General features: G+C 41.1%; 1 protein-coding gene across 3 annotated transcripts in view; it reads right to left on the bottom strand.

Moving 5' to 3' along the window:
* grb10b (growth factor receptor-bound protein 10b) overlaps positions 1–15434 on the bottom strand; it is a 61069-nt gene that overhangs the window by 6815 nt on the left and 38820 nt on the right. For all 3 annotated transcript variants that reach the window (XM_085176063.1, XM_085176062.1, XM_085176061.1), the window contains exons 6-7: positions 3666–3822; positions 26–141 (exon numbers count right to left, since the gene is read on the bottom strand). In XM_085176063.1, the coding sequence (XP_085032189.1) occupies positions 26–141; positions 3666–3822 (273 nt within the window). The remainder of the gene's footprint in view (positions 1–25; positions 142–3665; positions 3823–15434) is intronic.

Genomic DNA, 15434 nt, shown 5'->3' with positions numbered 1-15434 from the left:
GAAGTGTCTCAGGAAAAATAATTACCAGGGGGTTTCTGAAGAATTCATATTTGGCATAGTTCTTCCTGAAGAGGAATCTACCGTCGCTGTTCATGGAGGCCTGGACCTGAACCACCAGCTCATGGTCTTCTAGACAGCGCTCTGAGAGGAGACGGGAAGAGAAAAGTCAAGCTAATTTCATAAGCTTGGCCAAAAACATCTTCAACATCTCACAAACACACCCTCCCACCAAACTTAAATAATTAAACAAGAGATGTATTAGTCATCAACATTTCTTGTAAACCAGAAATGAAACTTAAAGGGGGGAGAAAAAAAAAACTCAGTGGGGTACTTTCGGCTGCTCCCTTATTTCCCAGGAGATTGCCACAGTGGATGTTTAATTTGGCACAGATTTTACGCCGGATGCCCTTCCTAATGAAACCCTCCCATTTGTACAGGCTTGGCACCGGCATGAGGAGTACACTAGCTAGCTTGTGAGTTTGCGTCTCCTTCCGCGCTCAAACCAGGAATCTTTTACAATTAGAAGTAACCGTGTTTACTACTACTACACAGTAGAGACAGAAAGGAATCAATCGCAGTCATTTGGTCGAAATTAAAAAAAAAAAACAAACAAAAAAAAACATAGAAGCAGTATGATGTCATCTCATCTTTTCCCAAGATAAAAAAAGGACTGGATGTCATTATAATAATTGTAATGTACATATGTCCGTATGTTCCCTATCTCTGTCGCTGACGAGCAGACCAATCTTGATTAAACTTTGCATAAACATTGCTTAGGGCACTGAGTGCCAACATCTATATGGGATATACAAATACTTTATGCAAGTCCCACAAATGTAAGCATTTGTACATCTGACAGTTCAATTAAGCACCGAATAGAATCTCAGATTAGAATGGAATCACAATAGGATTTCTCAAAGCATCAAACTGTAGTGATTCCTGGCATATGTATATTTATATATTCCCTATGTCGTATATATCCATATAGATCACTAAACTACAGATATGCTTTAATGGTTTGTGCTCATTAATCCAGATGAAACCAGTGCCTCTCAGTGCTACTAAATAAATGGTTAAATCTGCGAATCAACTAAAAGTGTCCTTGAAGGAATGTGGAGTCAGAGGTCCTGCTTATTTAGAGTTCCTGATTGTGACACATTGGACCGGAACATGAGTCACACGGTTACAGCCTCCGAGTCCTGTCATGTCTTAAATTAAAGACATCCTGCCTTTTCAAGTGCATCTAATTAAACAGTGGAACTTACCAAACTTTTTGAGGACCATTAGACACCAGATCAGACACAACTCTTTCATGTAAAAAAAAAGGAATACTCGAGAGCAATTTTTCAGTAAACTCATCTCACATTATTATCTCATTCCGTGAGCCCCCTCCTCTTTACCCCCGCGGCCACAATCTCCACTCTGTCACGACTCATCTTTCTCTTTCCGTTCAATCCTGTTCCCTGTCTGATGAGTCACTCATGTTCGTGACCGTGACTCACCCTGGCAGCCCCACCTCCCCGCCTGATAGTTGTTAACCTTTGCAAACCCACTAGCAGAGGTCAGTGTTACTTATCTCAAAGGGCCATTCAGCAGCATAGCAAGAGTGGGCAGCAGGAAAAGGCACCGTATTGTTCTAGACTCTCGGAAACCTCTATTCTCGTCTACCGTCCAACTGCACGTGCACACATTCGGGATCACATGCCGTGTGTGCTGACATAAAGCGGGGGTGCGCACGCAAATGGAGGCAGGAGTCTCACATACTGCTACAATTCAATTTCACTATATGAAGGAAATATTTAATGCACATATTAAAGTGGCCGGCACCTCTTGCTTGTTATACTGTTATACTTGCTTCAAATGGAGTGAAGCAAGTATAACATTTCAGCTTTAACAAACAGCACGCTGACGTCTCACTTACTGAAGCGTCTAAACACTGGAGATGATAAGTAGCAATTCCAGACCTGAAAAGAATAGCATTGCAGTACAGGTGCGCCAGAACAGAATAAAGGGCTCCCAGCCAAAAATGATGTCACTCACAATAAGCCAGCTTAACTGTATTTGGCAGCAAGGTGCTGAGAAATGTAAGCAGATCATGATGGATGGTGAAATGTAAGGTTAGAGCTTTGGGACCTTTACTTGCAGAGAATAGATTGTATTATTCCAAGTTTCATCACCTGACAACATTAACAGCTAGCACAAAAAAAAAAAAAAAAAAAAAATTAATTAAACTACACAAATATACTGACACAAGTTACTGGTTCATAAATTAAATGTCTTTTTTTTGTGTGTGTTAAACCGTGTTTCTGTCTACTGTGCACTTCACTACCAGACATGCAGCTCTATATAAAATTACAACCCCTTCTCTCCCACATCTGTTCAACTGTGCAGACATGAGCAGAGAGCACAGGCTCAACTTGTCTCTCATAAGTGCTTTATAATTGCCCCCTCCTCAGGGGTTTCTTTCCTTTTTTCTTAAACAGTCAGCTGGCCACAACCTTCCAAAGCCCCTCTTATACTGCTGAGTCTAGCACAAAAATCACCCGGACATAAATGTAAACCTCTGCGGCCTTCTTAATGCGGCACCAAGTTAAAATAGAGCTGTGTCTTTATAATGCTACATTAGTAGTTTGGTAGTATTCGAAACTAAATGTCACATTCTTATACTTTTTAGCAAATCGGGGTAAATGTTAAGCCTTCTTTCCACCTTTTTAAATACCTTCAGCAGTGTTTACCTCTAAATCCAAGAAGAACATATAGTATAACAAACCACACATGTCCCTACTAATGAGCAGCAAAATCATCCCCATCAGGTCAGCATCTGGTGCACTCATTGGCTTCACCTCTCCATCAGTTACAATAGCAGGTCCAGTAACAAAAGCTTTAAACAACTCCATCTGCTAACACATAACCACCAACATCACATTTTAGGTCAAAATATTTCCCAACAAATAGATCAGGGCTCATAATGAGGGGTGGAAGTGTCCTGGATTCTTTGCCCATTCCCATTATGATTGTTTTGTTTTGTTTTTATTTGATCTTAAATCAGTCTGCCAGAGTTAAAAATATCAGGACGTCCAATATAATTACTCTGCACTGGAACTACTTTCTCAAAAATTAAACAACAATCAAAAGCATACTAAAAGAGCCTCAAGATATTGATTTTAATGTAATCATGCACACATGGAGATTAGACTGTTTTTTGCTCTCATTTAACTGCTCGGTTTTGAGCGGTTTTTTTTAGACATTTCTTCCCCGAATAATCTTTTGTCTCTTCTCTATCGAATGTGAAAATAATTAACCTGTCAGTACTAAAATAACCCTCCTATCGGCTACTACAACTTTCCACACAGCCACTGCGTGATACTGGATAAGATCAATGGAATTTTTGGCTTCGTGCATGCATATGCTTTCTAGCATGCACTCATGCTTGAATACACGCCTAGGTAAGAATCAGCGCCTCAACTGTCCAGCCAAGTATACGGGCATGCATGCATAAATATCAATGCACCTGTAACTCAGTGATTGAATTGCAAGTCTGAGCCCACCCATGAGCCCACGGGTTTCTGTGTGGGAAAATGTGCCTGTTCACGTGTGCTCACGGGTATGTGTGTCTGTGTATGAGACTGCGAATGTTTTCAGGCTTCTACAGCTCTGTTCCTTACCTAGCCCTAGCAGTGGGTGGTGTTCAACAAGTGCCCAACTGTTGTCATCCACACAATGGCTTTTATAAACCAGGAGCTGGCACAGGTCCCTGGCTGTCATGTTGGCTGGGATCTCCACAACTTTACCCATGCCGTCTTCACTGAAGATCTTCACAATCTGTGATGAGAAATCCAAGGTTTCAGTTTGAGTGAACAGAAATCACATGAAGGTAGTCTGACAAACGAAAAATACTAAAAAAAAAGTGAGATGAAACTTTTATAGTAAACCCATCTTGACTTTTACACAAATCCTCTTTTTGAACACTAGAGTCTAATAGGTGCGTGAAGCCAGCAATTTTCCTCAAACACTGCAATACGGTTTCTCATATAGCACCGTATGCACTATAGCATACGCAGCCTTGTAATTACGGCACACAATAGAAAAGAACAGACATTCAAAACTATACGGTAATTGTGGCGTTAGAAATAACAGATGAGCTTTTCTTATAGCAACTTGTCGATGTAATACAGAAGCAAATACGCTGCAGTGCATAACAAGTGTCCGCTCTTGTGAACACAAAGCCGGTCCAAATGGGTACGTACTGAACACAGCTCAAAGAGAAGCAAGTTTTAAGTTACAGTATATAAAAGATGAGGAATATGAACACTGTGCTTTCCAGCTTAACCTCATAAACAAAACTGTCTTAACTCGAACTGGCTGTTGTTAAATTGTTTGCCTTCTTTAATAACGTATTTCACACAGTAGCATCATGAACGTTGGTAATAGTACTGTAGCTAGCTCAAAAATAAATAATATCAATAAAACCCATGTTGCTATTAAAAGCATGCTCGTTTGGGGAAGGCTGTAATATTTGGAGATGGTTGAGGTGGAATTTGTTTTTATTTTGTACGAAACAAAAAGGACAAACACAAATTTGGAGCGCTGTTACACCTCTGCATAAAATTTAAACACATCTACTCCACTGATCTTTCTATATATTGCTGTACAGCAATAATGCATGAGGTGCTGAACAGCTAAAACCTTCCTCTAAGATCCCATCTGTGTGAGAGCCTACCATCACTATCCAGGCGTCTAATATTAGCATTAGTAGCACTACATCTATACTGTGGATAAGCCTTTTATTCCACCACATAATCCAGGGGATTTTGACAGTCCAAGTTCCCAGAGCCATTTTTTTAATAAACAGGACAACATGTGTTAACATTTACTTGATACATTTCTAATGGCCCCCAGAGAAACTAGAGCAACCTACTTAACCTACAGACAAATGCAGCCCTTAGCCTACACAGGAATCCAGCCTACTAAGCTTTCACATGTATGCATGCCTCCCACATAATATCATGACAAAGAAATTCTGTTCTCTTCCTGAGCAAATACCCAGCTTATAGCATCACAGTTTGCACAAGCCAGGCCTAAGGCACTCTGCCCATCAAAGATGTTTAAGATGAAACGCAATGGAGCATATACCCCTTTTCAAGGGTGCTGACGTATTTGGAGCCTTTTGCTCTGCTCACATCTTGGAAAAGGAAAAAAAAAAGGAAAAATGTCTTCGGCCTTAACAGTATTTACACATTACATTTCCTGCCTCAGGTTTAACGTGAAAGTACTTCAAAGAAAATTAAATTGTAAAAAGAGGAGAGGGAGGCGAAAAGAGAAATGAGACACAGGAAGAGGGGTCTTACCTCCACGGCCCGCAATAGGCAGCAGTCCGGGGAACACGAAGGCATTTTCGGAATGAATCGGCTCCCCCAAACACTCACATAAGCACACTCACTCCAATATAGTCAATAAGACAGAAAACCTCGCTGTTCTGTCGCCCTGTGTCCTCCAGAAAGAAAGGTACCAATTTAAATGCCAACAGCTGACAGTTGTGCTACCTGTCATGAGGCTAGTCCTCAAGTCTATCTGTAGACTGCAGTCTCCAAAAAAGAAAAAAGGAAAAAAAAAAGAAAGAGAAAAGGAAAAGAGCAAACTGTCTGTGTGACCTAATGCCGGTATGTATACAGCGCACAGGACGAAGACACTGAAGCAGTCGGCGATCGGATGGCAGCAGGTACAGTAGAGTGCTTCCAGTGCCGGTTGAGTCTGACAACTATGCTCTGTCTCTCTCTCTCCCTCACAAAGGGTTACAGCCTCAGCCATGGGCTCTGAGGCACACTGAATCAAACCACACGCTCACTAACCAATCATAAAGCTGCAGCAGGCTGATGTAATCATTCCCACACAGACCTAGGCGCGCACACAACACACACACACACACACACGCTCCCTCCGAGGCACTCATGTAGACACACATACGCAGAGTCATGCACAAACACAGCCAACTTTTTCAGACCTCTTGACGATCTGTGCTTAAGTTTCTTTTCAGAGCTCGATGCAAGAGGGGGCACGTTTGGAAAGAGTGCGGCGCAGTGAAGAGGACAAAGACAACAACCCAAAGAAAAAAAAAGTTTCTCTTTATTGCTCCTCTCGTTCCAAAATGTTTGCAAGTTTTTAGGTGAACGTTCGGAGGCTTGTCCGTTTTTCCTTCTTTTGTGTTCACCTTCCCTCCCTTCTTACCTGCATTCCTCCCTTTATGTGGCTTAACTTTTAACTCCCTGCTTACAGCAGTAACAAGACTCATTACAGTGCAAATGAAATGAAACAGACCTGGGCTGGCACTTCAGCACTCCAACCTCCTACTTCTCCCGTAGTGGCTCGCTTTGTGCCAACATTCTTTCTAAAGAACAAAAAAGCTAGAGACTTCTGCACACACACACACACACACACACACACACACACACACACACACACACACACGCACGCACGCACGCACACACACGCACGCACGCACACGCACACATCACACCACTCCTTTCAACTCTGATATTTAATATAGCATCAGACAGACAAAAGCTTTGACACACCCCGTCTGGGAAAGGCAAGAGGAGCTTTACCTTGTCCTTGAAGTAACTTCCCCTTCTCTCCCCCCCTTTACTTCTTCTGGGAAAAGCAGGATGCGTGTGCTTATACATGTGTGGGTGAGGTGTGATGACAAAATGAGCACAGTTCCTCGGAAGAAAGGAGGAAATAGTGGTTAAAGTGGTAGCGGGAAACTTTGGGGAGGGAGCGGGAAAGAGTAAGGCTGGGAGAGAGCAGAGACAGGGGGAGAGTGAGCGAGCGAGGGAGAAGTGTATGATTGAACATGGGCAGTGGCAAGTATGTGGGAGTGTGTGTGGGATAGGGAGAAAGAGACAGACGGATGTGAGATGTGAAGGAAAAGGAGTGGGAAGCAGAGGGAAGTGAGAAAGAAAGACTGTCTGGTGACACGCTGCAGCAGAATGTGTAGTATGAAAGCTCTCTATTGTTAACCGTCTCTAGCCTGCACAGCTGTTCCCACACACCCCCTTCACTGTCACTGCATTCACACTCACTGAGACCAGGACACACTCCCATGCATACGTCACAGTTTGTTGGCAAGCAAGGAAAGTCCCAGGAAGGCTGCACGCATCATACATGTCATTTAATCAAACTGTTTAGTAGTGAGTTTTTTTAACCTTGCACATTTAGATCACTCTAAAATTGGACAAAACTGCCAAGTAAAGAAAGATTTTTTTGAAACCATGCATGGCTGGTGGTACTCTGGTACACACACACCTATGCAAATCAACCAGAAATCACCAGTTGCTGGACTGATGGCATTTTCTCTAATCCACACAGGGTCAAAGTTGTACATAGACCTCCACTAATATTTTGTTAAAAATCGCTTAGTAAGTTTAGTAACCATCAACAAGCTCATAGCATAAATCTGGCTTGATATTTGGACACTCTTCTTGGCAGAATTGAGTTCATTTAAATTGGTTGGTTTCCTGGCTTTTAAGTACAGTCCACAAATTTTGCAACAGGGTTGAAGTCAGCTTTTGAGAAAACTATTCAAGAAGCCTAATGTTGAGTTTTGAGATTGTCTTCTTGTTGGAAAAACCAGTGGTGTCAAGGTTTCGACCATCTACCTGCTGATGTGAAGTAAAGTTGAATAATTATGATTCCATCTACTTTTTGCAATTCCATTAGTGTCAAAACAGGCCCAGAACACGGTGCTTCCACCACGCTTAACAGTCAGTACAGTGTTTTTAGGTTTGAAAGCCTCACAGTTACTCCTCCAAACATACCTTTTGTCATTGTCGCCATATGGCTCAGTCTTTGTCTAGTCTGACCAGAAAACTTTGCCAAAAAGCATTTGTCTTTATGTGGGCAGCTCTAAGTTTCACTCAAATTTGAAGGTTTTTGGGCGTTCCCATTGTTCCGAGTATTGGTCAGTCCATTGAGTGCTGTCCAACAAACCCTTACCTGGCATAGAGAAACTTCCAGTTGTAATCAATCAATCATTATCACTAACGACATTAATAGACTTTGACCTTGTCAAGTTAAGACATCGTAAAACCGTCAGCACCACCTACAAAATTCAAGTGAATGCATGTCTATATTTGAGCCTGTGTTTCTTTCTAGACAAATGGTGAAGCTAAAACTGGGATTAACTACTGAAAATAATAACCAGCATCTGCAAGAACAGCATAACTTATTGGAAAAGCATCTGTTTTTATGTTACTAAAGAACCAACACATGGACATGTTTCACTGTTAAAACAGTCAGGAATACACCAATGAGCTACGAGAGTGTGTGGCTTGGTTTGAACGTAAATTTTCCTTTTCTGTCATACCTTAGTATTCATAAAAACAACATACAACTTTATGACCATAAGAAATTTGTGCATATAGTAGAAAAGAGGAAGGAAAGCTTTCAGAGGGCCTCTCAACCTCTGATGACTCAGGTCTGATAGCTGGCCTATGATGCAATCCCCCAAGGAGAGACTGAAAGCTTCTGGCAACACACATATACACAATCCAGACAGACCGGAACCAGATGTGTTCATATATGCATCTTCAAATACACTGACCCATTTTTTTTTGTATTACAGTTTCTGCACAAACATACATGCATAATTCTCCAAAGATACAGCTAGACACAAATTGGAGAAGTACAGTTGGGTCAAAGCAAAGCTGAAATATGTACACAAGCATGTGTGTGCACGCCCTGCAGCCAACACGCACACTCACATCAATCTCTGAGAATTGGCTGCAGCTCTATAAATAGTTCCACTGGTATTACGTACACATTACAAGCTATTACATCAGACAGGAGTTACTAAAGACTATTAGCCATTTGGCACACAAGCCTGCACACATTAAGATCCAACACATACAGGAAGTTTTGTTAGAAGGTAAAAAAAAAATGGCAGGCTGGATGACAGCTGTGCCATAGGAGAGGAGTCGGTGTTCATAAAACAGTAGGAGGGAAAGTGGGGACGACGCTAAAAACATCCATATTTAATTCACTGTAATCAAAGATAAGTGATAAATTAGAAATAAAATGTCTCAATTATTCTTTGTCATTACTGATATGATCTCAACCTTCTGGATTACATGAGCTACTTAACTATGGCATTTTTAACTATGCATATTTTAAATAGTTTTCTTTGTAATTTTGGAAGGGGTCCATGCATTATCATTATCACTCCTAAATTCAACATCCAATGGATTTGAAACCATGCAAAACCACTTTGTCAGTGAGAATTTGTACACCTGGTGCACAGAAGTTAGTGTGGATATCCCCTCTCACCCTGGTGAAGACGCAACAATGCTGATGCAAACATTTGAATGTATTGCCTTAGTAAGGCTTTAGGTCACCAGAATACCTTCAATATGCCTTGCTGTTGTCATGTTGACGATGGTGCCGACTGCCATTTCCTTTGATGTAGGTCTAATATCTCACATGTGTTTCTACAGGTTGAGCTCTGAAGACTGATAAAAGGCTTTCTTAAAGGTCAAGTCAACTTCAGAGTGATTTTCAGTGGCCTTTCCCTCTAAGCACACAAGTGGACAAAAACTATACCAGCAAAGGGTCAAGGGTTCAGGTTTTCCTTTTAATTGCCACCCGTCTGTATAACTGCCATCTCTGTTTTACAAAACCCCTTCATGTTGCCAGAGAAGAACTGTAGCCATTGATAGGCTGATTTGGCTCACACGACCCACCCTAGTTCCATATTCCCATTAACAAGTACGCCTTATAAAGCCCCTCTGACTGTAATGCAGGGCTGTGTGTGGTCCAGGGCGCTCCTGGAAACTGACGTCTGGATGATGAGATGGAGGCACAAAAACCTGAATGAGCCTGGGACAATTGGCCATCCCTGGTCAATGCCTGTAGTCAGCATAAGTGGGAGGCATTAGCCAAGAATACTCTGCTGACTCACGAAGAAAGGATAGTGAGTGGTCCCTCGCCATCCAATTACAGCATCAAATTAAGACCCAAGATATAAAAGGGCCTATCTGGGCTTAGCAGAGCCAGGATAGGGCAAAGTCCAGAAGGCAAGAATAAAAAAAGTTTACTGGACAAGAGACAGACAGAGGAAAAAGAGGATGAAGAGGACTGATGTATAGAGAAGCAAAGAAGGAAAAAGTGCACAGTAACTGTACACATTTAAGTATGGTGGCAAGCTGCCATCTCTGCCACTGTGCAGCCAGGAAGAAGACTATACACTCTATATTGGGCAGTTAGTTAGCCCACAGAGCCTGCTCTGTCTGTAAACAATGGAGTCTTAACACCCATTTAGACCCAAAGTTAAAGCTTGGAGGATTCCAGAACTGAACTGAGTCAAATTTAATTAGCAAAGCAGGCCATGTAGCAAAAATTTAGGTCAGACATTTGGATAAGAAACTGTATTTAACAGCCACAGGAGATTAATATTAGGAATATGAAGGTAGAGGGAAGGTACTTTATACTTTGACTTCAACTAAAGTGTTAGTTGCCATTTTAAAAGCACCTCAGACCCCATCTGGACTTTATTAGTTAGGTCAAAGTCATATTCAAGTTTAGTGGGTTATAAAAGCAGCCAAGTTAAATGAACTTGATAAACGTGTCAAGTAAACTGTAATTTGACTATTTGTCACAAACCCCATTGTTATAGTCTTGCTTTTCTAAAAGCAAATTGTTTCTTTTAAATGGAAAACTCAGCCCTGGTTTTTAAATGCATTATTTTTAAACCACAGTCATTACAGAAACACAATAATACGAGTTTACAGGAGTGGCAATAAAATGTGGTCACGGTAACAGAAGTAATTAACGTGACTGAATTTAACATGTATTAAAAGAGAGTGGGTTTATTTGGTATGTGTAATCCTTTTTTTTTTAAAGCGTGGGTCTTGTTCGAAGCTAGCTGTTACGTTAGTTTTGTCTCTCGTAAACTTAAGCAGACTGAGTAAAACAGAACTGTTCGCTCAGTACGTGCTACAAAAGAAAGCCACTGCCGAAATAGAGCTACAGTGTAGTCAGTTATTTTGTGTATTTTTAATGCCAAAAGAGTTGATAAGAAAACTAGAGGAAACTATGCTTACCTAAAAATGTAAAAATCCATGCAATTTACTAATGTTCATTTGAATTTTAGTGGCATACTATTAAAAATTGGTTGAACATGCACAGTTTATGGCAACACACTTTTGTGAAGGCCATCCAAACTGGGTTACCACGATGCAAGAACGGAGTCCACCATTTACTGTGACTACCTGCTGAGAAACACCCCACATGGAGCCAAATATTTTACCAACAGGATTAGAAGTGGCAGTAAATGCTTAATTGTGCACCAGGGCTGATTGCCATCAAACCCCGGGGAGCAAATGTGCTTTCAGTCCACCGCTGATTTGGACACACTGTCCAATTACAGCAGGAGGGCAAAATGAGGGGGTGGTGGAATTGGATGAACAAAGGATGACATCATTAGTATGATTTTGGCACTAAACCAAGAATGGTCCACTTGTTGTATGGCAAGCAGTGACAGTGTTGAACTGTGACCCTGAACAAAGTTGAAACGACCAGCTGACGCGAGTGTATTCCTCTCATATGCATTTCATACAATTTTATAAAATCTAACTACATTTTTACGCTACAGAAGGGAGAGGAAGCTACAGGTCTCTGTAGCATGATTGATTGAAGAAAAAACAAAGAGACTAATAGCATGACAGGCAAGTACAAACAACGATTTCCCATTCAGAGGAATCACAGCATGTGCCTCCGTTCTGTACAAACTGTCCTCAATAATGGGAGTTTTCTCTGGAGACATCAAGATCACAGTGTCTGTCTGTCAAAGTTAAAGTTTCCAAGTGATGCTTATAGGTAAAAAACAAACAAACAAAAGAACATGACTTTCTTTTCCATGCCATTTATTTTTTACTTAAGAGCCGTCTCCTCGATTTGGAAAGCAGTTCTAGTGGCTTTCAATCATCCATCCATTCGCTTCCGTTTATCCTTTTCAGGGTCACAGGGAGCGCTGGAGCCTCTTAGGGCGAGAGGCAGGGCACACCCTGGACAGGTTGCCAGTCTGTCACAGGGCTAACACATAGACAAAGACAACCATTCACTCACATTCACACCTATGGGCAATTTAGTGTTTCCAGTTAACCTAACCCCACTAAGTGCATGTCTTTGGACAGAGGGAGGAAGCCGGAGTAGAACCCACGCAAACACGGGAGAACATCCAAACTCCAGACAGAAAGACCCCGGCCTGATGGTGGAATTGAACTCAGGACCTTCTTGCTGTGAGGCAACAGTGCTAACCACTGTGCTGCCTGGAATACAATCATTTCTGTAAAAATCCAAACAGTGTTGCAATCTAGGGAGATAAATGGTTCCATTTTTTACACTAAAAGCATAACTTAGCAACAAATTCATGTAATCAAATGTCTCCATGTTATAAATAACTGAAAAAACCCTTTAACAATACTTAAATAATCCCTCTTAGCAGCTTTTAATTTCTTCCTCCCTCATACTCCTGTCGCTTCTCTCCTTTTTTTTGCCTCTCCACAGCAGCAGTTTCTGAAATCTGATCTGTCCTACTTTCCCCAGTCAGAGACAGAGAGGGAGAGGGAGAGCGAACGGGGGAAGGCTAGAAGAGAGGGAAATGCAGTCTTCATGACCTACATGAGTCCAACAGCTCTGTTCAGCTTCAGCCAGACAAAATGCCTACAGGCAGCAACACACAGCTGTCTTTGTGCGACGCACGGATATAAACAAACGGACATGTGTATACATACACCTGTAAATACACCTTGAAATATGTGTGCAAGAAAGAAAAGAAAGAAAAACATACCCTGAAAACCTTGTGCTAGAAAAGGCCTAATGATGTAAAAATACTTCAGCTTCATGCACTACATGTTAAGCTGTTATCATAATCTGATGAATGAAAGTATTCTCACACATATTTGACACAGAACATCACGTATAGACTGAGAAACAGAGCAGAAAGCAAACAGTATCAGGGATTCCCATTAGTTGTGGGAGTAATATGATCCCGCCCTTTTAGCTGGGAGAAATGTGGCTTCTAATCTTACACTGCTTCTGGGACAAGGAGTGAAAGATGGACCCTTAAAGGTGTATCATCCTCCAGTGCCTGGGTGGTCTCACCATGCTCCCATTAAAAGACAATTATTCAGTTAAAATTAATACTGAGAGGTAGTAAAAACAACTCAATTATATGCAACGCTTGGAGCCTTCTTCCAAAACCCCAAGGAAGGACCCAATCTCACCAAAAAGTAAATGCCTCCTAAATCCGTCACTAAAACGTAAGTCTTTGATGAAACAGTAGGGATGCTGGGATATAAAGAGATCAGTATTTACTTGGAGGTCTCTTCTGGTTTAGTGATAGTCTAGCTTCATTCTTGGGCTTACTCAAGAACGAACATGTTCTTGCTCGCTTTCTCTTGAACTTCAAAATAAAAGTACTTAAAACACTTTATCTCAAACCTCCAGTTTAATCTTTATTGCTCTACTTTATATGCTTTTAATCATACTGCAGCACCATGGCTGATACGGGATTATTTGAAATATTTATAACAACAATGCTTCAACAAATATCAGGTCTTTGTTGGATTTTTTCATATTCCTGAAAGAAATCACTTTAAGAAACTGTTCACCTGCTGTAGATGGTTTGGGTTTTTTTTTTTGGCCTGCCACTTCTGTCGTTTTTGACTTGTCCAGTTTCCTCAAATTGTATTATACAATTCAAACAATACAAAGATTTGTCAGGTTTTCAGTTTGGAAATCACCTTGTTTGTGCAAAAGAGCAACAACTTTATCCCTGTCAAACTGGATGTTTGCGATAGTTTTTTCTCCCATAGATTCAACTAAAGAAATGAAACAAATGTGTGACAGGCTGCTAGTAATAATGTGCCTAAAGATACACAACTAGGGAAAGAACCACATTTAAATTGTATGTGCAGACAACACTGGTTCATCTCTAGAATTAGGGATTAATTACGAGTTAATTTTTTATGCTTTAATGATTCATAGGTCAGCAGTGTTAAGTGAAAACGGGCAGCCATAAGGATTGGACAGAAAACACCAGTGTCCAAAGAAAAACTTTGAATGACTTTGAGAAGTAATGATCACATGAGTCTAGCTGGAAGCATAATATTAATAAATGAGGGCTGGATCAAGACTTGTGTACCACAGTAGGGTTATAAAGCATTTGCATGTTTCCACAAACCAAGTTCATCTCAGGATGTCTTTATTATGGTGAGTCAAATTTATTTTCTAAGCATTTCCATTGATATTATTACACGAGCTGTGAAATAAGATGAGCTGCTCTGTTCCGAGTCCCAATTTTAAACTATTGTTTGCACTCCAACTAATCATGCCAGTGTATTAAACAGGCTGTGTGTGTACATTTGTGCCCGTTCATCCATGTGTGGGACTAGCAGGCCGAGACATGTTTCCATTTAGTGGCTCGGGATAAATGCGGTGCTGACACACGAGATGTTCCAGACTCGACCGCAACCTGGCTGGCTCCCCTCCAGGTTGTATTTGTTCAGCGGGTGCCAAACAATTTGTATTTTGCAGCACTGAATACTGCAAATCCACTCACTTAATTCATTGTGTATACACACAGAATTTGCAGGACAAATGTCTCATTGGGTTGCTCTACATTTTCAGAAGTGTCTGTTTGGTACTTCTGCCTTTTCAGGTTCCTTCTTTAAAAGATAATCCTACCATTGAACATTACTTTTACTTTGCCACGCCCATACAGGAGGTTATTATGAGAGATATTGGGATATGTTTTAATGCAGTCGATTACATCAGCAAAGCAGAAAATTAAAAAAGAAACTGCAAAACTCTTTGATTACTTGGGTTAATCATTACATTTCACAGATATAATAATAAGCAAGTCAGCATACGAGTTCTCACAAAGGGTTACTGCGCTCCTTGCATTTTATTTTTACTCCTGCCACAAAAAGCATCAGCTAACATGTGCACGCACATGCACTTTGAGCTCAGGGCTAGATGTAATGTTAGGACTAATGAGGCCAACAGGCAGACATGCATCAAACACACATGTCTATATGGACGCACAATAAAACATCCAGTCTCAGTTACAAATAATCACAAAGACATAAACAATTCAATTGGTATAAACAGTACAAATCACACACACATACACCACAAATGTATGAATGTAACTCGCCTGTGATTGCAGAATACAACAAGTGTCTGTATGTGTGTGTTCCATGTTTTACTTTAAGATCCACTTAAAAGCGAGGCTGGCAGCTGGAAGAGTGAGCCAGCAGATTTCTGGCGCTGCGTCACCTTTGATCTCTGCACAGTGCGGCTTGCAGAACACGGGAATGTGCGCACATAAACATACTGTCGAGCACTCAAACCTACAGATCCCCTATCGTAAAGACAGC

Source organism: Neolamprologus multifasciatus, chromosome 11 (assembly GCF_963576455.1).
Source record: "Neolamprologus multifasciatus chromosome 11, fNeoMul1.2, whole genome shotgun sequence".
NCBI classification, from domain to species: domain Eukaryota; kingdom Metazoa; phylum Chordata; class Actinopteri; order Cichliformes; family Cichlidae; genus Neolamprologus; species Neolamprologus multifasciatus.
The sequence above is the reverse complement of the archived record's forward strand: the minus strand, read 5'-3'. Positions and strand labels throughout refer to the sequence as shown.